We start from the raw sequence: 25,949 nt of genomic DNA on the forward strand, positions 1-25,949 counted from the left end.
CTATGTATCGTTTTTGGCCCTGTCTCCCAATGGTGAAGAATCACTTCAAAATTTCTACTAGCTGCATCCGGATCCAGATCTTCACCAAAATTGAATCGATTCTTCCTTATCACACACACAACCTCTCCACCAAGATCCGTCCAAATCCGTCCATAACTTTTTGAGATATCCTGCTATATGCTTGTTTTAGCCCTTTCACTTAATCGTGAAGAATCACTTTAAAAATTAAATAATTCTCATATCCGAATCCATATTCAGATCTTCACCAAAATTGAACCGATTAGTCCTTGTCGCACTCAGAACTGGTCCACCAAATTTCGTCCAAATCTGTCCACAACGTTTTGAGATATCCTGCTATGTATCGTTTTTGGCCCTATCTCCCAACGATGAAGAATCACTTTAAAAATTGTACTATCTGGATCCGAATCCGGATCTTCACAAATATCTAATCATTTTGTCCTTGTCACATATGCTACCCCTCTGCCAAATTTCGTCTGAATCCGTCCACTACCTTTCGAGATATCTTGTTCACAAACAAATAAACAAACAAACAGACAGGGGTGAAAACATAACCTCCATCCACCTTTGGGCAGAGGTAATGAAACTGAGAAACTGCAGACATACTCTTTCCATAGCTTCAACAAGGTGCTTGCTCAGTTTCTGCTCCCTTCTTCGCAGTTTCTCTGCTTCCCATTGCAGATCCTCAACTGTTGTCTCCAACTCTGAAACCTTCGTCTCTGCCGCTGTGACCCGGTCTTGCATCACAGAATACTAAAGGATGAAAATCGGCGAAATTCTATTTTAACTTCATCAACATAAGTGCCTGGAAAGTCACAATTATCTTTGCCTCCATTTCAATATATTTTGCACCCAATCGTGATACAACACTAACAGTCCTGGATATAGCAATGCTCTTTGAGTTGTGTATGTTGCTAGGTTCTCATTAAGTGGCAAAGTTTACAGTCTACTTTCTCATTAAAACTGCAGACTTTCCAGAATGTTAATTCACAATGCAAATTTGCTATAAAAATAATTATGGACATATCAGTTGGTGGACGTTAAATATCAGTTTCCTTTGTGAAGCAACCTGGCCAAATTACGAATTCCTGTCCTAACTACTGCTGGGAAAGGAATAGCAAACCGCCCAGCATGACCCTTGCCAAGGAACTGCTTCTGCATCACCAACGCTATGCTCTATAGCAGGTATGGTACATCGGATTGAATATAGAGGCATGCCACTTTTGGGATACAGCACCCATTGAAACAAAACACCTGTTAAGATTGAACACTTGATTAGTGAATTGTGACGAGATGTCAAGATAAAGTACAATATTAGAGGAGAAAAAGACATTTACATGTATTTCAATGTCCCAACTTTGTGAATAATACTGTTGCGGTTTTGGGAATAAAGGCAACCCCCCTATAGTTAGTTACACCACAACATGTAGCCTCGCTTAGTTAGTTATTTCTTATTAAATGTGAAGTATAGTCTCCTTCCCAGTGTTAGTATGCGTTGAGGCAGGTAGAGTAATGGTAGGCCTCATTGCAGCTTGAAGTGCCATGCCATGGGCCTAGGACAAGTCTAGCAGGCCCGAGGGAGGAGCTGGTGGGCATGGCTGGTAAGCAGCGAACAGCCAATGGGAGCTAAAGTGAGTGGCCAGTAAGTTACAGCCAATGAGAGCTAAAGGGAGTGGCCGAGAGCAACCAATAAGGGACTGTCACGACACGTGACCCCCGGCGGCCAGTGGAGGCCCGTGGAACATTAGGGTGGGGCTCTGGGGGGGGGGGGGGGGGCTATAAAACCCGGCCCGGAACCCCGCTCTCTCTCTCTCTCTGGCCCGGGACTCTGAACGCTCTCTCTCTGCCCTGACGACCTCTCTGCCTGGACTCCCTGCACGTGCGCTCTGCCTCGCTGACATTGGGATACGCTCCTCTGATTCCTGTTACGTGCACGACTGTGATCAGCGCCCCTGCCACGAACATCCTTGGGGGTGTCCGCCAAACGAGCCCGTCCGGGCAAACTGCACGAGCGGCCGCGCTTTGGGCGCGTTCCCCTCTTCCTCCCCTTCCCCGAACAAGTCTGAGGGCCCTTGTCTGGGACGGAAGTAAGGCCGTTAAGATTCTGGTCGGCGAGGTCACGTCTTTTCGAAGCTGTCCATGCGCTCACGCTTTCGAAGTTAAGTAATTTTTCACAATTGTGTTTTTGTTGAAACTGTATTTATCTTTCGGTGTGTGTACCTATAGTGTGTCCTTAGTAAGATTCTCGGTGTTAATTTTTCATACCTGTATACAAAATCGTCGGTTAATTCATGTCGCATCTTTTGAGGCCTCGTAGGCTACCGTGTCCTACCTTGAGGCTTTGTTTTTCTCTCAGCGGTCCGTCGATTGTGCTGCAATTACTTTAGTTCTCTGTTTTTGTCCCAGTCTTTCACCCCATATTTCCTTGTTTAAAATCTCAATTCAAAAAAAAAAAAAAAAAATTCCTTCTCTGTTCTTATTCGTTGTTCTTATTCATTTATTCGTTGTTCTTATTTGTTCGTTCCTTCTTCGATCACGTGTTTCACCCCCATTTCCATTTTCCATTTCCCCAGAGAGTTTTCACTGCTCAATTTTAAAATGTTTAAACTTTCCCCTGAAGTACTGTATTCTGTCGTATATTATAACACCTTTTTCTTCTTCTTCTATAAAAGGATGCTTTCGACATGCTCACCAAATCTATTCATTCCAAAAAAAAATTCCATCTCTTACAGTTCCTCTTTCATACATTCCCGAAACTCTCCTGCACTCCAACCCTCCTCCAGAGTCCTCAAACGTATTTTTGACTCGAAGGTCACAAGAAACTCATTTTGCAATAAATGTTCGTTTTCCATTAACCGTACACTTTCTAAAATCCAATCTCACACCTCCCCTCTAAAACTTCCCCAACACCCCTCCCCTCCAAAACTTCCCCATCACCCCTCCCCTCCAAATCTACCCCCTGCCCCTCCCCTCCAAACCTTCCCCATCACCCATCTCTTTCAAATCTTCCCCCTTGCCCCTTCCCTCCAAATCTTCCCCATCACCCATCCCTTTCAAATCTTCCCCCTTGCCCCTCCCCTCCAAATCCTACCCATCACGCATCCCTTTCAAATTTCCCCCCTTGCCCCTTACCTCCTAAACTCCCCCCACACCCCTCCCCTCCGAGACTCTCCCTCGCCCCTCCCCTCCTAGACTCCCCTCTCACCCCTTCTCCTCAAAGCGTCCTCCCCGATTCTTCCCCCTTCCAACTTCATCTCCCCCAACCTTCTGCCCCGCCCTTCCCCCTCCTCAAATAACACCTCACTGTGCCTCACCCAATCACCATCAAACCTTTTGTCTGCCCCATCCTTCCCTTTATCCAAGCTATTCTGAAATCTCTGACACACCTTCAACAGCTCTCCCTACCTCTTCCTCCTCTTCCACATCTTACCCTACTTACCCTACCCCTCCCCCCCCCCCCTCCCTGTTCTGTATCCGATGCTCCCCCTTCCTCTTCATTAGCGGTATGGACCTCAAACATCCGGGGCCTTCGCTCAAACTTGACTGATCTCTCCATACAGGTTGCTTCTGACAAACCAGACGTGATCTGCTTAACAGAAACTTTGCTCCTTCATGATGTCTCTGATTCCTTGGTATCTCTCCCAGGTTACTCCCTCCTCCGGTATGATAGACCTGAGCCTCGTCCTGGAGGTGGGGTTGCTATCTTTATTTAAAAAAACTCTCTTCCTCACTCGCCCTGCACTGCCCTCTCTGCACCTCACCCCCAGGAATACCTCTGGCTACGGCTTCCCCTTCGCTCCCAACTTTTGTTCATATGTGTGTTGTACCGTCTACCAAACAGTGATGACTCCATCTACATCTCGCTGTCTGATAATATGGACCAACTTCTATCTACCCATCTCAACTCTCTCTTCCTCATATGTGGTGATTTCAATTGTCACCATGCCAGTTGGCTGGGTGTGGGTACCTCTCTCACCAGCCATGGCTCTTCAGCAAAGGACTTCTGCGACTCACTGGGGCTGACACAATCTGTCAATTTCCAGACCCGGTTCTCAGTCAACGGAGCATCTTCTCTTCTGGACTTGGTTATGACTAACTTCCCTGAAAATGTCTGCTGCTCTTCTTCTGCTCCAATCAGCTCATCTGATCATGTGCTTGTTAAAGTGGACATCTCTCTGACCATTCTCAGAGAGCCTCCTCAGCGTCGACGAGTCTGGCATTTCACTCAGGCCAACTGGCACGGTCTTCAAGCAGCCATAAATCATCTGGACTGGTCTCCCATCTCTACCGCCTCTGACATCAACTCATCCTGGGAATTCTTCCAAAGTAAATTGCTCTCTCTCATGCACAGATTTATCCCATCTCGTCTTCGGTTGTCATACCCTTCCTCCCGTCTATGGTACACGGAATCTTGTGGTAAGGCTGTTGCCCAGAAACAACTTGCCTTCGTCTCCTGGAAAGCAAATCCAACGGAAGGAAATCTCATTTCTTTTCACAAAGCCCGAAGCAAGTGGGTGTCCACCCTCAGGAGAGCCAGGAAACAAGATCTCTCCGTTCTCAAGACCGAACTCTCTTATCTGTCTCCCTCTTCCAAATCCTGGTGGCGTCTGGTCAAATCTGTTTCTGGCGTTTGTTCCCCCTCCATCCCCTCCCTCACCTCAAACGGCTACACAGCTGACTCCCCACGTGAAAAAGCTGAATGCCTCAATTCTGTGTTTGCCTCTAAATCTTGTGTCCCAAACCCATCCCTCTCTGTACCCACCGTACCCAGTCTTACCCAGCTGCTCCTGGACTCTGTGTCCTTTCCTCCTGACAAGGTGGAAACGTTTCTGTCAACCCTCGACTCTGATTCTGCAACTGGACCTGACGGCATCAGCCCACGGGTCCTAAAATCCCGTTCTTCCGCTCTTTCACTCCCTCTCTCTGTTCTCTTCACCCTCTCTTTTGCTCAAGGTCATCTGCCATCTGCTGGGAAATCAGCCAACATCACTGCCTTGCACAAAAAAGGTGCAAAAACAGATCCTAGCAAGTACAGACCAATCAGCCTTCTCCCAATTATCAGCAAAGTCATGGAATCCATCATTGCTTCGGATATGAAATCTTTCCTTTTCTCCAATGGCTTGATCTCTGATCATCAATTTGGTTTCAGACCAGGTCACTCTACTCTGGACATGCTGCTTCTGCTTTCTCAACAATGGATGGAGGTCCTCAATGCCAAACAGGAAATTAGAGCTGTCTCCCTTGACATATCACGTGCCTTCGATGCGGTCTGGCACCCCGCTCTGCTCGCCAAACTCTCCTCCTTTGGTATCCATGGAAATCTCCACGCATGGCTGGCGGACTTCCTCTCTAGTCGAAGTCAACGTGTGGCCCTGAATGGGTTTCTCTCAGCTCCTCTTCCTGTTCAGGCTGGAGTTCCCCAAGGCAGTGTTCTGGGCCCTGTACTTTTTCTGGTCTTCATCAATGATCTCTCTGACTCTCTTGAAAATCCTCTCTATCTCTTTGCTGATGACTCTACTCTCTGTCGCTCCATTCCTCATCCCTCAGATCGGCAGTCTGCAGCCTCCTCACTCTCTGCAGACCTGGACAAAATCACAGACTGGGCAAACAAGTGGAACATGTCTTTCAATCCTGACAAATCTCACACTCTTACGACGTCTCTCCGAAAAGACCGACTGGACAACCCTCCCATTCACTTTCCGAATAATCCTCTCCAAGAAGTTCTGTCACTGAAGCTTTTGGGTCTCACTATCTGCCATGATCTTTCCTGGGAAAACCACATTTCAAATTTGGCCTCCAAAGCCAGTCGCCGACTGGGCATCCTCCGTCGTGCGAAGTCCTTTCTTGGCACACCTGAGCTCCTCACCACATACAAGGCTTTCATCTGCAGCTCAATGGAATACTGCTCTCCCCTATTGGCTGGTGCTCCTGCCTCACACCTAGCTCGTCTTCACACTGTTGAAAGGAAAGCGTTCAGAATCATTGGAATCTCCCGCGATGAAGCTAACTCCGAGGGCCTTTCACTCACTCACCGCAGGCAGGTTGGTGGTCTTTCCGTCTTCTACAGACTCCTCTCCGGCCTTGCCCCCGCCCCCCCCCCCCCAGCTCTCTCTTGGCTCTGTCCCCCAAATATTCCTGCAGGTCGCACAAGATCTGCCTGCAACCCTCTTATCGTTAAACTGCCAAAATCAAGACTCTCTGCTCACCTTCACTCCTTCATTCCTCTTTTCTCCCGCCTCTGGAACAAACTCCCTCACTCTCTTCAATCCCACTCCTCCCTCCAGGTCTTTAAAACAGCTGTTCACCACCCCATCCAAAACCTTGATCTTTTCTACCCCCGCTAATTTCACCCCAAATCCACTTTTTTGAAATACCAACTTCTTTCCTGGAAGTCCTTGGTGTTCTTGTGTTTTATACTTCTCCCGACCCCCCTTCCCACGCCTCCTCCCCCCAAGCCCTCTCCCTACCGCACATCTCCCGATGTCCTTGCCCTCAAATGTTGTGTTTGTGTGCTTCCCCTTCTCTCCCCATCTTGTCTACCGCTCCCTCTTTTTATATATTTTGTTTGTCTGTTTGATTTGTTTGCGTGATAAATGTTAGCTCTTTCACGAGCCTCGATTCTGTGTACAAAAACAAACAAACAAGCGTTACGCCTAGGTCCCCTGTCGGTGAAGTGATACGAGTTGACAAAGTGGAAGACGCAAGGCGGCCATCTTGGATTTTGACGTGGTGACCCAATTTTCAATAACGTTCTCCCTTATGCATAGATACACCCACACACCAGATTAGAAGTTAGTAGTTCGTTTATTTTTCAAGATATTTCGCTCACAAGGTTCACACATGTATATGGTGGCGGCCATCTTGGATTTTGACGTGGCGACCCAATTTTCAATAGCGTTCTTCCTTATGCCTAGATACACCCACACACCAGATTAGAAGTTGGTACTTCGCTTATTTTTCAAGATATTCCACTCAAGGTTCAGACATACATGGCGGCGGCCATCTTGGATTTTGACGTGGCGACCCAATTTTCAATAGCGTTCTTCCTTATGCGTAGATACACCCACACACCAGATCAGACGTTAGTAGTTCGTTTATTTTTCAAGATATTTTGCTCACAAGGTTCAGACATATATATGGTGGCGGCCATCTTGGATTTTGACGTGGCGACCCAATTTTCAATAGCGTTCTTCCTTATGCCTAGGTACACCCACACACCAGATTAGAAGTTGGTACTTCACTTATTTTTCAAGATATTCTGCTCACAAGGTTCAGACATACATGGCGGTGGCCATCTTGGATTTTGACGTGGCGACCCAATTTTCAATAGCGTTCTTCCTTATGCCTAGGTACACCCACACACCAGATTAGAATTTGGTACTTCGCTTATTTTTCAAGATATTCAGCTCACAAGGTTCAGACATACATGGCGGCGGCCATCTTGGATTTTGACGTGGCGACCCAATTTTCAATAGCGTTCTTCCTTATGCCTAGATACACCCACACACCAGATTAGAAGTTGGTACTTCGCTTATTTTTCAAGATATTCAGCTCACAAGGTTCAGACATACATGGCGGCGGCCATCTTGGATTTTGACGTGGCGACCCAATTTTCAATAGCGTTCTTCCTTATGCCTAGGTACACCCACACACCAGATTAGAAGTTGGTACTTCACTTATTTTTCAAGATATTCTGCTCACAAGGTTCAGACATACATGGCGGTGGCCATCTTGGATTTTGACGTGGCGACCCAATTTTCAATAGCGTTCTTCCTTATGCCTAGGTACACCCACACACCAGATTAGAATTTGGTACTTCGCTTATTTTTCAAGATATTCAGCTCACAAGGTTCAGACATACATGGCGGCGGCCATCTTGGATTTTGACGTGGCGACCCAATTTTCAATAGCGTTCTTCCTTATGCCTAGATACACCCACACACCAGATTAGAAGTTGGTACTTCGCTTATTTTTCAAGATATTCAGCTCACAAGGTTCAGACATACATGGCGGCGGCCATCTTGGATTTTGACGTGGCGACCCAATTTTCAATAGCGTTCTTCCTTATGCATAGATACACCCACACACCATATTAGAAGTTGGTACTTTGCTTATTTTTCAAGATATTCCTCTCACAAGGTTCAGACATACATGGCGGTGGCCATCTTGGATTTTGACGTGGGTTGCACCCACACACCAAATTCGAACGCCGTCCTTCGCTTACGCACGCACGCACGTACGCACGTACGCACGCACGCACGCACGGACGGACACACGGACGGAGGTGAAAACCATAGTCCCCCTTTCGCTCCGCGGTACGACGGGGGACAAAAAAAATTCTCCACTGTGTCCGTTTTCTCTGAATATTGCACATTTGTGAATAAATCCTGTGGTTTGTTTCCAACCTGGCTGTCATCGTCTTTTCACCATTGACCTAGCATTGCACGAATTAAAACCGCTCAATCGGGTTCCATAGTGTTAACGGCACGAGTTACGCGACGCACAAACCGCTCGGGCATTCAATACCAGCGTGACTCGTGCGAGGTTCAGCCCCCATTCTCACGGCTGCGTGTGTCGAAGGTACTCGGGTCGTGACCGTTAACCCTTCCGCGCGTTAGCTGTGGGTTCGGTGGCTGGAATTGCTTCGCAATCCGCCCCCCACGAGTGTCGTGTGGATAGCGGCCTCGTGGACTCGAAGCTCGAGGGAGAGCAGGGCTTAACCCCCCCCCCCCCCCCCCCCCTCAGTACGTCGACGAGCTCGAGCTCTGCAACAAAATTGGTGTCAGGAGATGGATATTTGGACCTGGAGTGCGCTTCACGTACTCAAAATTACAAAATTACGAGCGTACAAAATTTAGTAAAAACAATTTTTTTTGGAGTTCGTGCAATGGCTGGCCAAAACGACCAGGTGCCGGTGGGAATAGAAAATGTCGATGAATTAATGACCCAGGACCAGCAAGAACGATTGATGGAGGGGGAAGTTGATGAGGATGCGACAGGAGGAAGTGGAGAAAATGGCGGCGACTCACACGTGGCGGCGAAGCCGAGCCCGCGGTGCCAATGGATATGGGCATATTAATGGCGCAAATCAGAGCATGCTTTGAGGTGCAAAGTGAGAAAGCAACCAGGGATATGGAAGAGATGAGGGAGGAATCCAGGGGCAACATGGAAAAGATGGCTAATCGGATGGACACCATGGGGGAGGGAATTGGGTGTCGGATGAGCAGGGAGGTAGCGGTGGTACGCGACGAGGTGAAGCGGTACGAGGAGCGCGTGGAGAGGGGGTTAAAGCGGAGCACGGCCAAACTGACTGGGGCAATGAAAGTAGTGAAGCGGGAGGTAGAGGAACCGACGATAGTAGAGTTGGAAGAGGAAATTTTGGGAGCGCCAACGATAGTCGAGTTGGAAGAGAAAATTTTGGGGGCGCCGACGATAGTCGAGTTAGAGGAGGAAATAGTAGGGGCGCACCGGGAAATAGAGGAGGTAACCCTGGAAAAGGAAGAAATAATTGAAATAGAAAAGACGGGAGGAGAGACAGGGAGTGAATTACGGGAGGAAGTAGTGGAGTATATACAAAGTTTGTGTTCACACCGTGATAACGTGCTTGCTAACCAAATGGAAAGTTTGCAGGTGCTGGCAGAGAAGCGGGGGAAGGAGAGCCCGGAGGTGAGTTGCAATGGCGGGAATGTGTTTGGTGCGAACGGGTGCTCGGCGAGCTTGGGGGTCGGGCGAGACCCGGGCGTTCGAGAAGGGCCCATTGTAAGGTGTGCGAGTGGTAGTGGTATGGAGTGTGAGAGAGAGTGCACACCGGAGTGTGAGAGAGAGTGCGTACCGGAGTGTGAGAGAGAGTGCGTACCGGAGTGCGTACCGGAGTGCGTGGAGCGAGAGTGCACACCGGAGTGCGTGGAGCGGGAGTGCACACCGGAGTGTGAGAGAGAGTGCGTACCAGAGTGTGTGGAGCGAGAGTGCACACCGGAGTGTGCGATGACGGAGTGTGTGGGGGGCGCGTGTGCGCCTGGGTGTGCGAGTGTGGAGTGGGTCGCGAGATGTGATGACACGGCCCAGGCATCGACGCAGACCGGGGTAGTGCTTAGCGGGACGAGTAGCGTACGCGAGCCCCCGGTGAGTTGTGTGCCGTGGGGACCGGAGGGAATCGGTGCTGCGTCGGTCTTGCAAGGACCGGCGTGCACGATTTGTGCCTCCGGCACCCGCACGGTATGGTTGGCGCCGTACCACGGCAAGGGCGGTCGGCGGGGTTCGAGGGGTAATTCGGAGTTTCGGAACAATGCACCTTACCGGGTGAGGTGCTCTGACCATGGCCGGTTGGGTCATCGTGCGTGGGACCGATGGGCCCCGCGCAGGGATGGAGCCCGGCACCTGGGCCCATCAATCCCTACCCCCTCGGATCGTCGATGCCGGACGGACATCCCATACAGGCGACCAACCACCCGCATGGATCGCTCGGTCCTTCGAGGCCGAGCCGTGACAAAGTACCTCCATAGATGGGGGCTCATAGTGTAGAGGACTGGGGGGAGTATTGTACCCCATGTGGGGGAATGGTAGTGTGACCATTCCTCCCACAGGGGGGGGGGGCATGAGCATTAGTTTAGGGGGATGGCAGTGTTAGGCCCATGGAGGGGCCAGCAATGGTTGCCTCCATGGGGCACCGAAGCTAGCCGAGGGAGGGCTAGGATAATGATAGGGATTTAAAAGACCTTAGGGACAAGAGTTAAGTAGTGACATGAACTGTAGAGGGGACGTAGAGAGTTTAGGTGGTTGTTAACAAAGGGTGTGTGTGCATTGTGTAAAGGGGCGGCGAGGGAAGCACGAGTTGTAAGGGAAATTTGTTAGATAGATGATGCTGTGTGAGTAAGAATAAACGGAGTTGTGTTGTAGTGTGAATTGAATTGTGTTGTGAGAATAAAAGGTGTGCGAATAAAAGGTCTGGAATGTATGGTCTGGAATGCATGGTGCGAAGGATTGAATGGGGGGAGAGGAACCCATTCACGAAAGCCCGGGGGGAGGAGGGGGGTAGTTTAAAGCTAGGTAGAGGGATCAGGTAAATTGCATGGATATTGACACCTGTGGTGTGGATGGTGGAACGTAGTGTTTTGTGAGGTGCAGGAGACAGTGAAATGGCTAGGCGTGTGGTTTAATTGGTGAGTATGGTTATTGAGGCACGCCGTCACTGGTAGCTTGTCGGCCAGGTAAGGCCGCAGGTAGGCTCTGGGAGCCGGTTAGGTTATTGTGTGAGTGGGGCCTGAGGATCCAAGGGAAGGACCCGGGTTGCCCAATGCCAAGGTGGGCATCGAGGGGGTAAGCGCCAGGGAGGGCCTTCCCCAGGTAGATTAGTTGCGAGGAGCAGGCAAGCTCGGGAGGCGGCTCCAGTGGACGGAGGGGCGCAGGTAAGTAGACCTGCTGGTAGAGCCACACGACCCAGCCCCGAAATTGTGCGAGGGCACAGATAGAAAATTTGTTGGGTGAGACCCAAATTCAGGAGGGCACCACAGTGTGGGCAATGGGAATTCGGGTTCTTAGAACCACATAGTTTAAAGAGGCCTACTGGCAGGGTACCACCCCGGGGAGTTTAGATGTGTAATGTTATTAGTGTAGTTAGGATGTGAGATCCCTTCGCACCATCCACAACCATTCACCAAGGAGGACGAACTTCACACCGTAAGGCTCTGTAAGCTGTTTGGAAAGTAAGATGCATCATGACGTGAGTGAGACATTGTTTTGTTCCATCCCTTCCTTCCTGGGAGAACCTGGGAGGGATTTGGGGACGAATTTGGCATTAGAGGGGGATATGGGAGACAAGACGTAGAGACAAATTGTAAATACAAGGGGGGCTAGGGTAGTGTAGCCAACGGTGGGGGGTACGGACGGTTAGGGACGAGCTTGCTCCGCTCACTCTGCCACGTCCCTCGCACCGCACCAGGTATGGTGGGTGGTACCTGGTCACCTTGTTTTTCGCATGCCACTGTTTGCTTTTCCTTGTGCTTGTTGCGCCTTGTCTTCCTCCCCGCCCCAGGCCCATCTGGAGGCCGACCTGTGCAGCATCTTGCTGCCAATCCATCTTGTACTCATGGACCACAAGCCTTGTGGCCCCGCACCTCTGCTGTGCAGCATCTTGCTGCCAATTCATCTTGCACCAATGGACCACCTGTTGGGTGGCGTTCGGGCCAAGCTTCAGACCACCTGTTGGGTGGCACTGACGCCACGCATTTGGAACATGTGTGAAGTGGCCCTGCTTGTGCATAAAGAGTGTGCAATTGTGAAGCAATTGTGAAGATGTGTGCCATTTGTGAAGATTTAGATGGCCCTGATGTTCAAGTGTCCTGTATGCCGGTCAGGGCTAGCCGGTTTTTGTTAGCCCGCACACCACAAGAAGATGATGCAAGATACAAGCAGCAAGTGCCTTCATTTCCTTCCTCCATTTCTTTCCTCAAAGTGCAGGTCCTGGGTTGTAGTATTGTAAATAAAGGCTAAGTTTTGTGTTGCAAATATAAGAATGTGCCCACCGGCTATGTGTTTAGTTCAAAAATTCCGGAAATGTGCGAATTGTTGCGGGTGTGAGTCTGTTAGATTAGCTGCTCAACGCATTAGGAGGGACATATCTAGTGTAAAAAAAATGTCGCACACATGGGTTAGAGTAAATGCTAGGGGGATTACATCTATGTGTCACATTAATGATAAAAGTAAATTGAATGCCAGACTCTACCGGTCGTTCCGACTGAGGTCGACTCGGGAGGAGTCTGGTCGGAGAGGGGGGTCGTGTTGCGGTTTTGGGAATAAAGGCAACCGCCCTATAGTTAGTTACACCACAACATGTAGCCTCGCTTAGTTAGTTATTTCTTATTAAATGTGAAGTATAGTCTCCTTCCCAGTGTTAGTATGCGTTGAGGCAGGTAGAGTAATGGTAGGCCTCATTGCAGCCTGAAGTGCCATGTCATAGGCCTAGGACAAGTCTAGCAGGCCCGAGGGAGGAGCTGGAGGGTGTGGCTGGTAAGCAGCGAACAGCCAATGGGAGCGAAAGGGAGTGGCCAATAAGTTACAGCCAATGAGAGCTAAAGGGAGTGACCAGTAAGTTACAGCCAATGGAGGCTGAAGGGAGTGGCTGAGGGCAACCAATAAGGGGCTGTCACGACACGTGACCCCCGGCGGCCAGTAGAGGCCCGTGGAACACTCGAGTGGGGCTCCGGGGGGGTTATAAAACCCGGCCCGGACCCCCGCTCTCTCTCTCTCTCTCTGGCCCGGGACTCTGAACGCTCTCTCTGCCCTGACGACCTCTCTGCCTGGACTCCCTGCACGTGCGCTCTGCCTCGCTGACCTTGGGATACGCTCCTCAAATTCCTGTTACGTGCACGACTGTGATCAGCGCCCCTGCCACGAACATCATTGAAGGTGTCCACCAAACGAGCCCGTCCGGGCAAACTGCACGAGCGGCCGCGCTTTGGGCGCGTTCCCCTCTTCCTCCCCTTCCCCGAACGAGTCTGAGGGCCCTTGTCTAGGAACGTAAGTAAGGCCGTTAAGATTCTCCACTGTGTCCCTTTTCTCTGAATATTGTACATTTGTGAATAAATCCTGTGGTTTGTTTCCAACCTGGCCGTCATCGTCTTTTCACCATTGACCTAGCATTGCATGAATTAAAACCGCTCGATCGGGTTCCATAGTGTTAATGGCACGAGTTACGCGACGCACAAACCGCTCGGGCGTTCAATACCAGCGTGACTAGCTCGAGATCCGCAACAATACATTATGGATAGCAGTTAAATATTTTGCAGTTAAACAGATTATCCTTGCCCTTAGTAGTGGCTCACTGATTCCCTCTCACCTCCATCGCCATCTTGTGGTGCCGTGAATGCAAATATGTCGTCATTTCCTGCAATCGTCCGTTCTCTGCCAGAAGCTCCCGATTTAACTCCAGTACACCTTCCTGTAGTTTGCAATTATCTACAGAATGAGAGTTTGGACAAAGATACAAATTGAATGTTGCTCCACATCAATGAACAACCAAAGTTTCAACATAAAACTGCTATTCTGTTATGCTTCCTTCAATTCTTCACCTCTACCCCCTTTTATTATTTTTTCCATTTAGACTTCACTTTTGTGTACTTTTTCTCATGTATGTCCTTCTGACATTTACCCTGGGAGTTCAACGAAGCTGAAATGAAGTGCATGCGATGAGAAGCAGCTTCAATGGATGACACGAGACGTGACGCTGCCTCCTTTGAGCCTTTAGTGCGTTCGTTCAGAAGCAACTCCATCTCTTCGCTACTACTACTTGCAAGAGTGGCCAGGAAGGAAACCGCAGCATCACTGGTACGGCCTGTGGTGAAAGAAAAAGAAAGGAAAATGCAAGTGTAAAACATTTTGCAATCTTAAAAATGAGCCCAGCTGTTCATTCAACTTTTTTCAACCCTTTTCGGAGTATCGTTGAGAGAGAGGAAGACAAATGATGAATTGCGAAAGATGATGGGAATATTGCCTGTGATTGATGCTGTGAAGAGGAACAGGTTGAGATGGTTTGGTCATGTATTGAGGAAGGATGAAAGTGACTGGTTGAGAAGAGTGATGGAAGTTAATGTAGAAGGAAGTAGAGGACGGGGAAGACCGAGAAAGACTTGGCTAAAGATGGTGGAAGAAGAAATGCGGGCAAGGGGGTTAACAAGGAGAGATGCAGAAAATAGGGCAAAATGGAGAAGATTGTCATGGGGACCGCAAGGCTAACCCCCGCTCTAGCAGGGAACATGGCCTTAAAATGCATGTTGTTGTTGTGTTGTTGTTGTTCATTCAACTCTAAAAACATGTAAATAGTTCGAGATGTATGTGTGTGTATGTGTCTGTCTGTCTGTGTGTCTGTCTGTATGTGTGTGTGTGTGTCTGTCCATGTGTGTGTGTTTATGCGAGTGTCCGTCTGCGAGTGTCTGTCTGTTTATGTTGTTACGCTCCAGTAAATCTTCTCTTATTATAATAATAATATTTAAAAAAACAAATTTAAAAAAACACCTTTAGAGGCCATTTTTCCCCACAAGCGGGGTTTGGCCTTTTTCGGGGACCGTGGTAGTTGTTGTTTTTTGGTTCCCTTTTTGAAGCAATGTTTTACGGCCGGATGCCCTTCCTGCCGCCAACCCTTTTTGTCGCCTTTTTACGACAAACAGGGAATTACCAGTAAACTGGTACTCAATTTGCCGACCTCGGAAGGATGACAGGCTGAGTCAACCCCCTTGGCGTTAATTCAGCGATTGACCGGGATTCAAACCCAGGATCCTAGGATCCTAAGCTGGCACCCTAGCCGCTAGCCCAACACCAGGCAACACCAGTAAATCTTCTCTTATTATAATGGAGCAAATTAATATTTGGTTATTACCTGCGCCCCCAAAGGTGGATGGAGGTTATGTTTTCACCCCTGTCTGTTTGTCTGTTTGTTTGTTTGTGAACAAGATATCTCAAAAGGTTGTGGATGGATTCAGACGAAATTTGGCAGAGATGTAGCGTATGTCACAAGGACGAAATGATTACATTTTGCTGAAGATCCGAATTTGGATCCGGCTACTAGAATTTTTTAAGCGATTCTTCACCATTGGGAGATCAATTTCTCCCATCTACTTTCTCAACAATCCTCTCCAAGAAGTTCTGTCGCTCAAGCTTTTGGGTCTCACTATCTGCCATGATCTTTCTTGGGAAAACCACATTTCCAAGCTGTCCTCCAAAGCCAGTCGCCGACTGGGCATCCTCCGTCGTGCGAAGTCCTTCCTTGGCACACCTGAGCTCCTCACCACATACAAGGCTTTCATCCGCAGCTCAATGGAATACTGTTCCCCCCTCTGGGCTGGTGCTCCTGCCTCACACCTTGCTCAGCTTCACGCTGTTGAGGCCAAAGCTTTCAGAATCATTGGAATCTCCTGCGATGTAGTCAACGCCGAGGGCCTTTCACTCACTCACCGCAGGCAGGTTGGTGGTCTTTCTGTCTTCTACCGACTCCTCTCCGGCCTTGCTCCCCCAGCTCTCTCTGTGCTCTGTCCCCCCCAATATTCCTTCAGGTCGCACAAGATCTGCCTGCAACCCTCTTATGGTTAAACTGCCAAAGTCTAGGCTCTCTGCTCACCTTCACTCTTTCATTCCCCTTTTCTCCCGCCTCTGGAACAAACTCCCCCACTCCCTTCAATCCCACTCCTCCCTCCAGGTCTTTAAAACAGCTGTTCACCACCATCTCTTATCTTCCCCCATCGAAAACCTTGATCTTTTCTACCCCCGGTAATTCACCCCAGAGTCCTTGCAGTGTTCATATGTTTTAATCCTCTCCCACCTCCCCCCAAGTCCTCCCGATGTCCCTGCTCTCAAATGTTGTGTTTGTGTCCTTCCCCCTCTTCCCCCTCTCTTTTGTGTCCTTCCCCCTCTCTACCCATCTTGTCTGTCGCTCCCCTTGTTTTTTGTGTTTTGTGTGTCGGTTTGTCTTTTTGTGTGATTAATGTTAGCTCTTTCACGAGCCTCGATCTTGTATACAAAAAAACAAAAACAAAAAAGTTGTGGATGGATTTGGACGAAACTTGGTGAACCGGTTGGGTGTCTGACAAGGACAAATAGATTCGATTTTGGTGAAGAACTGAATATGGATTCGGATATTATAATTTTTTAATTTTTAAAGTGATTCTTCACCATTGAGTGATGGGGCTAAAATCGATATAAAGCAGGAGATCTCAAAGATCTCAAAAACGACAACTTCTTCTCGCCAATATGCCTCTGCATAGTCCCACAATGGGTAGATGCCATCACTCTGCATATGTATGGGTAGGGGATCACATTTGTGAAGTTTCATGTTGACCGGATAAGGTTCGTTTTTCTATCCAAGATGGTTTGCATACCACGTGACCTATGACATCATCATTTTCAAACTACATGCAACAGTGCTGTTGGATGATATTTGTTAAATTTCGCATCGATAGGGTGAGCAGTTTCAGAGATATAATTATTTAATATTTTCCTTCAATCCAACATGGCTGCCAAAGCATGTGACCTATGATGTCATAAATTTAATATTTCAATACAAATGGGTCAAAGATCATGTGCATGCAATTTCAAGTATTTTTAGGATAAGTATTTCGATTAAAGCATTTTTGGCTGGTATACCACTTTACCTATGATGTCATCATTATCATGCTTTTGTTCCCCATTGGGAGTACTTGACAATGTGCCAAGTTTCAAATTTTTCCATTCAGCGGTTCCCGAGAAAAAATGTTTTTATATTATTTGCTTTTAATCAGATATGGCTGCCATACCATGTGACCTATGACGTCACAATTATCATAAAAACATTCTGCATGGATGTCACTCCTACCCTGAAAGTTTCACCTCAGACATATGGTTGCTGAGAAAAACGAGGGTTAGCCCGTACGGACGGACAACCCGAAAACATAATGCCTCCGGCAACTTCGTCGGCGGAGGCATAAAAAAAAACTCAAAAAGTTGTGGACGATTTATTTTGAATAAATGTGATTCTGTATTGTGATTTTCAGGTCTACTCTGGGATACAAAACGTAAACTGTTCACCTGGCGGAGGTATGCTCCCTACTGAGTGCCGTTCTAGTGTGTATGTATGTGTGTGTATGTATGTATGTATGTATGTATGTATGTATGTATGTATGTATGTATGTATGTGTGTATGTGTGTATGTGTGTATGTGTGTGTATATGTATGTATGTATGTATGTATGTGTGTGTATGTATGTATATATGTATATGTATATGTATATGTATATGTATATGTATATATATATATATATATATATATATATGTGTGTCGCGTAACCGTGATTAACACCACAGTTACGGATGACCGATTTGCGAGACTTTAACTCCCGAGGCGAACACTCAATGGCGGACTCAAGTTCAACACCAACGCGCGGAATGGCGGGGCGCAGCGAAGGCTCCGCAACCTTATCTATTAAAATCAAACACCCAGGAAAACTGCGTTCAGATATTATGTACAAAAAGTAATATAAGGGTTTATTAGGAAAAGTAAAGCCAGTGAAAAAGCCCGCCGGTAAATCTAATAATTCTAATAAACCTAAATCGGGACGTCCCCACACGACTGACAGCAAACACAAACGAGGGAGATTAATCACGAAAATAACACGTCCCGTCGTTCAAAATATACGCGGAGATCGGGCTTATCTGTCTTTGTCGTCTTGTATTGTTGGTGTCCAGCACCGCTCCTTCCGGCCCGATCGCACACCACGAGGCCCCTCGCTCCAAGCACCACGCGTCCGACGCAGGCCAGCGGCTCCACTTGACCAGGGACAGGAAGGACTCCTTTCAACTCCACTCGACTCGACGCGGGAGTGCTGGCAGCCAAGTGCCAACGAACTGCTCAGTGCCAACTGGGTGTGCTCTCGTGTGTCTCCTGCGACTCCCTACAACCCGAACTGCACTCGAACTGCGACTGGAATGGCGTGTCCTCTCCAACTCTCCACCACCGCTCAACTCTCTGGTGCCTGCCTGCGTCTGCCAGTGCCTGCCACGAACTCAACTCAACTCCCGACTTGATCGCTCATCGACGTGTGTGTCCGTGTCTGTTGAAATGGCGTCCGACCGTCGCCTATATTGGTGGCCGATGACGTCACATTGCGCACTCCTCAGCCAATCAAAGCCTCCCGCGACTCCTGACATCTCCCCCGTTACGCGACCCTGCGGTCCTGGCATAACACGTGCCGGCCAGGTTTGTAGGCCTTTGGAGGTGTACACGGTGGCGGCCAATCGTGGTGGTGTTTTTGACCTGGTTTCCTGTCAATTTAATACGAAGTCCTTGTCAGGGAAAGGGGATTATTTAATGTTGCGCTAAGGACCTAACTAATGTTTATGTGGTTTGCAGTGCCATAAAGGACAAAGGTTTGATTACTAGGTGATACTCACAGGGGCGTTACCTTTAATCCCTCACTATTTAACACTCGAATCTCCAGGTAGATCCACACTCATACATCTTACCCCGACAACCGCCTGAACATCAATAACTTATTACATGTAGAGTCCCTGTCACGACAGCCGAATACCTACCTATTCAGATCTACCTAGCTCTAGATGTTGCATTACCAAATTCATAACACAGCCCCCCCCCCTGGAACCGTAGCTCCTGCAAGGTTCACCGCAGGGCTACCATTCCAGCCTTAACACTTACTGTCACACACTTAATTAACCTATGAAATAAATCAGGAAGGGCTGTGGGAAGTGAGTCGGACTACCTACCTACACTTCCTTAACATGCTGAACCCCTTAACCATCATGCAAGTATGTACATCTTCTTCGTTGTTCCTGTGGAGGGAGGAAACAACAACACACAACACTAACTTAACCACAAAACTTAACCATCTTTCCAAAACTCAAAACTCTAACCTTTGTACATACCCCGGTCTACAGACCGCGTCCCCCGGTGGATGCCACAAGACACAACCTTACCTGCGGGGCCATCCCCAATGCATCCCCCTAAATTTTCCACGGCCCTGTCCAGATGTTACAGGTGAGTGACACGGCTCGGTGGATTTCGCCCACATTCATGCTACACAGACCCCTTAACCACTCATCCTCATTCCATAGGTCATCAAGGCATTTCAAAAATCAATAAGGTTCTTCTTCAATACACCCCCCTGCAGGACCATGGCATTGATGTCATTCACGTGTGTGTGCATTCCTCAACTAGGCAGCGGGGGGGTACCGCACAAAAAGATGGTGGGGGCGCATCAGGCTGTGGTGCCCGCAGTCCCAAAAACAAGTCAACCGACTTACAAGTTCATTGCCCCCCCCCCTTTACCTCTTGGCCCCATGACAGCCCAACAGCCCCTTTCCGCCGTTACCTCGCCGGTGAGGGTCTCCACACACACCAGGCTCCTTTGCCTCCTGCTTTCGCGCAGCAACACGGGTCACCGGGGGACTTCCTCACCCCGCGGCGCCCAACCAGACCCTCCACCGACGAGCTCCAATTTCCAGTTACCACCGGCTGCCAGGGGTAATTGCCGCAGAGGGGGGCCCGCAGGCATCGCTCCTCAGAGCTTGCTCTGTACCTGCGGACACACACACCTTCCCCACCCACAAGACCCCAAAACACACTTCCTCCCCCGCTGCCATTCAATTCTCCACACAACTCAGCACAATTCAGTACAATTCCATAGATGGTGTAAAAGGTGTTACAAGGCTTGCCATGGCCTGCCACATGTGAAATCCCCCTTCACAGTTCGAATCATTGAATCCTTACACATTTCCATTAGCACATTTCCAAAAAGCACAATTATCGCCCCTCATTATCTCCAATAATCATCACACACTCTCCAGGTTCCACTCTCACGACCACATCAAAACACGTAACCACAATACAAAAACATACGCCACCCACAAGACACTGTGGCTCCCATTCCATCCCCTCACCGGCCATGTCATCACTCTCACCCGCCTCCCAACTCCAATTTACATGTCCCCAATTTCCAAAGCAAGTCCTGAAGCCTGGGACAGTACTCCTCAAAACACTCACCTCAAGTGCAGGTAGTTGCAGGTTGGTCAGGTTCAAAGTGCAATCCACCCATACAATTCCCAAAATTTCACATTGGGCCTACCAAATCCTTCCAAATTTCTCTTTTGTCCCCACTGCACTGGCAGGTATGTGGATCCGCATCCAACGGTGATCATCACTACACAACTACCTGTGGCCACGACAGCTCTGCACCTCTACCGTGCAAGGGTCACCGGGACAAGGTGAGCAGTCAAAACGCCAACATGGCCCATGAGTGTCCATAAGGGTGCGACCCACCATCCATCCTTCGGCCCCCCTGCGAGGAACACAGCTGCAGCAGCCCCAGCTGGCCAATGTGGTGAGCACTTGCTGCCACAACACACACTACCGCACACACAACCTCGGCCCTGGGGGGCACGGTCGCAGTGCGTGGCATCCCTACAGCCACGTCCCCTGCACCTCCCCATCATCCCCCAGTCCGACTACAGAACTGCAGCCCCCCAGTGCTCACCCACACTTGACCACACCAAGGTCCAGTCAACAGCCATGCTCCACCAGGAGACCCACCCAGAAGACATGGTCCACACACCTCGGACACGCACAGCACCACGTTGACCCTCAGGCTACACAACTACATCCCCATCATCCCGCGTCCCAAATATCAGCACAGTTGCCCCCGCAACCAGTTGAAAGCTGTGTCTTGCTACCCTATTAATTTCATCACAGCCTCCAACACTTTGGTCTACACACCTGGATCAATAATGGCGTCACTATACAGTGTCCACCATGGCATTTCAAAATCCACCCTTAAATTTCCATCTAACCCACAGATTACCCATGCCAACCATTTGTCACATTTCACTCACCTCACCAAAGAAGGATGCTTTGCCATACACATGCCAGCCGAGCATGGCCCATATGCTCGGCTCGTCGTTACACATCTCCCGATTCACATCCCCATGGCTCTCTTCCCAACCCGAGAGTCCATAAATCACAACGGAGCATCTGTGGAAGGTCGCTCACACCATCACGTTCCACAGATGCCCCAATGGTTGTCCGGCAGGCTATCTCCATCCCTGTCCATTCGGTTTGACCCGCGTCCATAGACCAACCACCATGCCAGGTCACCACATGCTGGTTGTCCCAGAGTCCCTGGAGGAGAGTGCCAGGCCGCATGCCCGGGTGGTCACCACATCAGTCCCAAGTTGGCCGTCCGCAGTGCCACCACCAAAGCGCGACCCACAACACCTCCCCCTAGTGGTCCTCAATATTTGCCATCCCAGGCTTGAGAAACCACCTCGGACCTCCCTGGAGGTCTTAACCCCCACCAGGGTCCGGTGACCCTGCCGGCCCGAGCCACCAGCTCGGACGGCGCCCCGACGGACAAGGGACGCCACACTCCACCAGACCCCCCGTGGGACCCAGGTCGTACCTCGACACCCAAGGCTGGACCCCACGTCCAAATCTCGCCATCACAGCCCCCCAGCTGGCCGGCATACCCAAATTTTGAAAGGGGCAACTTTTGCCCGAGGCCATCACCCATGACCTCTCCATATCCAGATCCCGCAGCCCGGGGACCAATCCCCACCATGGCTGCTCCAAATCAAGTTCCCATTGTAATTTTATTTTAAATTTTATTTTACAAATTTTCATTCCCACTGCCAAACCGCAACTGCAGGGAACAACCTCTACCACCGGTTGTTCTGCCCCTCCCTGCAGTTGATCCAAATTCCCTACAGGGACCAAATCTCCAGAAGCTCTATCTCCCGATCCTCCAAGATCCAAATCCAGCCCGGAGCCAACACACTCCCCCAACTGGTTGTCCAATTTTGGAGCCTCTGTTTCCAAATAGCAGTGTACAGTGAGCGTCCCCTCGGTCATTCCAACCACCTCCTTGGACCAACTCACCTCTTCCCCCAGACTCCTTTGGGCCTGAACAAGCTCTACCTCCATGGGACTGTCACAGGTCTCCAGCCGCTGGATCAAATCATCCTCATCATTACAAATCATTCCTGGCCCCGCCAGGCTTTGATCAATATCCCCAATAAATACCTGGTCCGGCTCCATTGCATGGACCCCCAAAAACTCTACCCCCTCTTGCTCCGCACCACCGCCCTGGTGCTGCACAATTCCAAATTCATCCCCCGGTTGGGGTGTTGTGACATCCACACGGTCCCGATAAACAACCAGGCCAGAATGTGGGAAACATTCCCCATTACAACTCTCACATTCCAAATTTCCTTCCCCGCTCACCTGTGGACTCTCCACGTTTACCTGCAGGCATTCCCCCTCTACCTGTACACATTCCCCATCCACCTGTGGACATTCCCCATCCACCTGTGGACATTCCCCATCCACCTGTGGACCTGCGGTCTCCCCATTTACTTCAATTGCCATTCCCTGTGCAATTCCCAATATTGCCATTCCCGGCTCCTGAGCCCCGATTTTTTCACTCCGAGCCCTCGCTTCGTCCCTCCTTGCCCCCAATTTTTCACTCCGAGCCCTCGCTTCGTCCCTCATTACCTCCATTTGGTTCTCCAATCGCTCCCTCTGAGCCCTCATGTCTTTTAGTAAATTTACTATGGTCTGGAGATCTATCGGGGCCGTCCCAGCGGCGGGGAAAGTTCCAACGCTATCCTCCTTATCCCCCATTTCCGGCTCACTCCCGACGCTGACGGAGGCCTCGCTGCGCACCTCCATTTCGTCGACCTCCGACATCCGCCTTTCGGAAGGTTGTTTCCCGCGCGCGTATTTATTTTAATACCAAAAACACAATTTAAATTTGACGAAGACGCGATATCGCGCTCCGTATGCCCAATTGATTATTAAATTTCTCCGCCTCGCCTATACAAATTTTGCGTTCGAACGTCGGACGCAATGTACGCCCGACCGTGTCGATGTCTCGCCGCGGACAAAAAAATTTGTCCGACGGGTTCAAATCCTACACTCCTGACACCACTTGTCGCGTAACCGTGATTAACACCACAGTTACGGATGACCGATTTGCGAGACTTTAACTCCCGAGGCGAACACTCAATGGCGGACTCAAGTTCAACACCAACGCGCGGAATGGCGGGGCGCAGCGAAGGCTCCGCAACCTTATCTATTAAAATCAAACACCCAGGAAAACTGCGTTCAGATATTATGTACAAAAAGTAATATAAGGGTTTATTAGGAAAAGTAAAGCCAGTGAAAAAGCCCGCCGGTAAATCTAATAATTCTAATAAACCTAAATCGGGACGTCCCCACACGACTGACAGCAAACACAAACGAGGGAGATTAATCACGAAAATAACACGTCCCGTCGTTCAAAATATACGCGGAGATCGGGCTTATCTGTCTTTGTCGTCTTGTATTGTTGGTGTCCAGCACCGCTCCTTCCGGCCCGATCGCACACCACGAGGCCCCTCGCTCCAAGCACCACGCGTCCGACGCAGGCCAGCGGCTCCACTTGACCAGGGACAGGAAGGACTCCTTTCAACTCCACTCGACTCGACGCGGGAGTGCTGGCAGCCAAGTGCCAACGAACTGCTCAGTGCCAACTGGGTGTGCTCTCGTGTGTCTCCTGCGACTCCCTACAACCCGAACTGCACTCGAACTGCGACTGGAATGGCGTGTCCTCTCCAACTCTCCACCACCGCTCAACTCTCTGGTGCCTGCCTGCGTCTGCCAGTGCCTGCCACGAACTCAACTCAACTCCCGACTTGATCGCTCATCGACGTGTGTGTCCGTGTCTGTTGAAATGGCGTCCGACCGTCGCCTATATTGGTGGCCGATGACGTCACATTGCGCACTCCTCAGCCAATCAAAGCCTCCCGCGACTCCTGACATCTCCCCCGTTACGCGACCCTGCGGTCCTGGCATAACACGTGCCGGCCAGGTTTGTAGGCCTTTGGAGGTGTACACGGTGGCGGCCAATCGTGGTGGTGTTTTTGACCTGGTTTCCTGTCAATTTAATACGAAGTCCTTGTCAGGGAAAGGGGATTATTTAATGTTGCGCTAAGGACCTAACTAATGTTTATGTGGTTTGCAGTGCCATAAAGGACAAAGGTTTGATTACTAGGTGATACTCACAGGGGCGTTACCTTTAATCCCTCACTATTTAACACTCGAATCTCCAGGTAGATCCACACTCATACATCATACCCCGACAACCGCCTGAACATCAATAACTTATTACATGTAGAGTCCCTGTCACGACAGCCGAATACCTACCTATTCAGATCTACCTAGCTCTAGATGTTGCATTACCAAATTCATAACAGTATGTATGTATGTATGTATGTATGTATGTATGTATGTATGTATGTGTGTATGTGTGTATGTGTGTATGTGTGTGTATATGTATGTATGTATGTATGTATGTGTGTGTATGTATGTATATATGTATATGTATATGTATATGTATATGTATATATATATATATATATATATATATATATATATATATATATATATATATATATATATATATATATATATATATATATATATATATATATATATATATATATTTTGGTGACCAAAACGTCGTTGTCTTCTTCCAATGAAATGGAAAACCAAATACTGCATTGGAATCATCAGAAGGAACCAGAAGAAGTCAAGAGCAAAGATGGAATCATCAGGAGGAACCGAGATAGGATTCAAACACTAGATAGGATTCAAACACTGTCCGTGATATAAATGTACATAAAATCGAAAACATGGTCCATGAAGCCGTGAGGCGGTGAAGCCATACAGCCCTGTCACTATATATATCGATTAAATATCATTACATTTGTGGGGGTAGGTGAAGGAATCTCATAGTAAAGGTAAGATTGTATAATTAGAGCATGGGCCGTGGATGCGTTAGAGAAATCTTGGTGTTTAAGTAGGGAAACTGTAGCTTCTTTTTTTTTTTTTTTTTTTTTTTTGTATACTTAATCGAGGCTCGTGAAAGAGCTAACATTTATTTCACAAACAAATCAACCAGACAAACAAAATATATAAAAAGAGGGAGCGGAAGACAAGATGGGGAGAGAAGGGGAAGCACACAAACACAACATTTGAGAGCAGGGAGAAGTGTGGGAGGGAGAGGGCTTGGGGGGAGGAGGCGTGGGAAGTGGGGGGGGGGGGGGGGGGGGAGAGAGGTATAAAACACAAGGAGACCAAGGACTTCCAGGACAGAAGTTGGTATTTCAAAAAAGTGAAAGATTTGGGGTGAAATTAGCGGGGGTAGAAAAGATCAAGGTTTTGGATGGGGGAAGATAAGAGATGGTGGTGAACAGCTGTTTTAAAGACCTGGAGGGTGGAGTGGGATTGAAGAGAGTGAGGGAGTTTGTTCCAGAGGTGGGAGAAAAGAGGAATGAAGGAGTGAAGGTGAGCAGAAAGTCTTGATTTTGGCAGTTTAACCATGAGAGGGTTGCAGGCAGATCTTGTGCGACCTGAAGGAATAT

At 49.0% G+C, this 25,949-nt stretch overlaps 1 protein-coding gene across 1 annotated transcript in view; it reads right to left on the reverse strand.

Moving 5' to 3' along the window:
- The window catches only part of LOC137425253 (E3 ubiquitin-protein ligase BRE1A), a 77,850-nt gene that overhangs the window by 37,947 nt on the left and 13,954 nt on the right, over nucleotides 1–25,949 (reverse strand). Inside the window, exons 4-6 of the mRNA XM_068113491.2 lie at nucleotides 14,165–14,347; nucleotides 13,853–13,971; nucleotides 625–771 (exon numbers count right to left, since the gene is read on the reverse strand). Coding sequence (XP_067969592.2) covers nucleotides 625–771; nucleotides 13,853–13,971; nucleotides 14,165–14,347 — 449 coding nt within the window. The remainder of the gene's footprint in view (nucleotides 1–624; nucleotides 772–13,852; nucleotides 13,972–14,164; nucleotides 14,348–25,949) is intronic.

This window comes from Myxine glutinosa, chromosome 4 (assembly GCF_964187855.1).
Source record: "Myxine glutinosa chromosome 4, kmMyxGlut1.1, whole genome shotgun sequence".
Lineage (NCBI taxonomy): Eukaryota > Metazoa > Chordata > Myxini > Myxiniformes > Myxinidae > Myxine > Myxine glutinosa.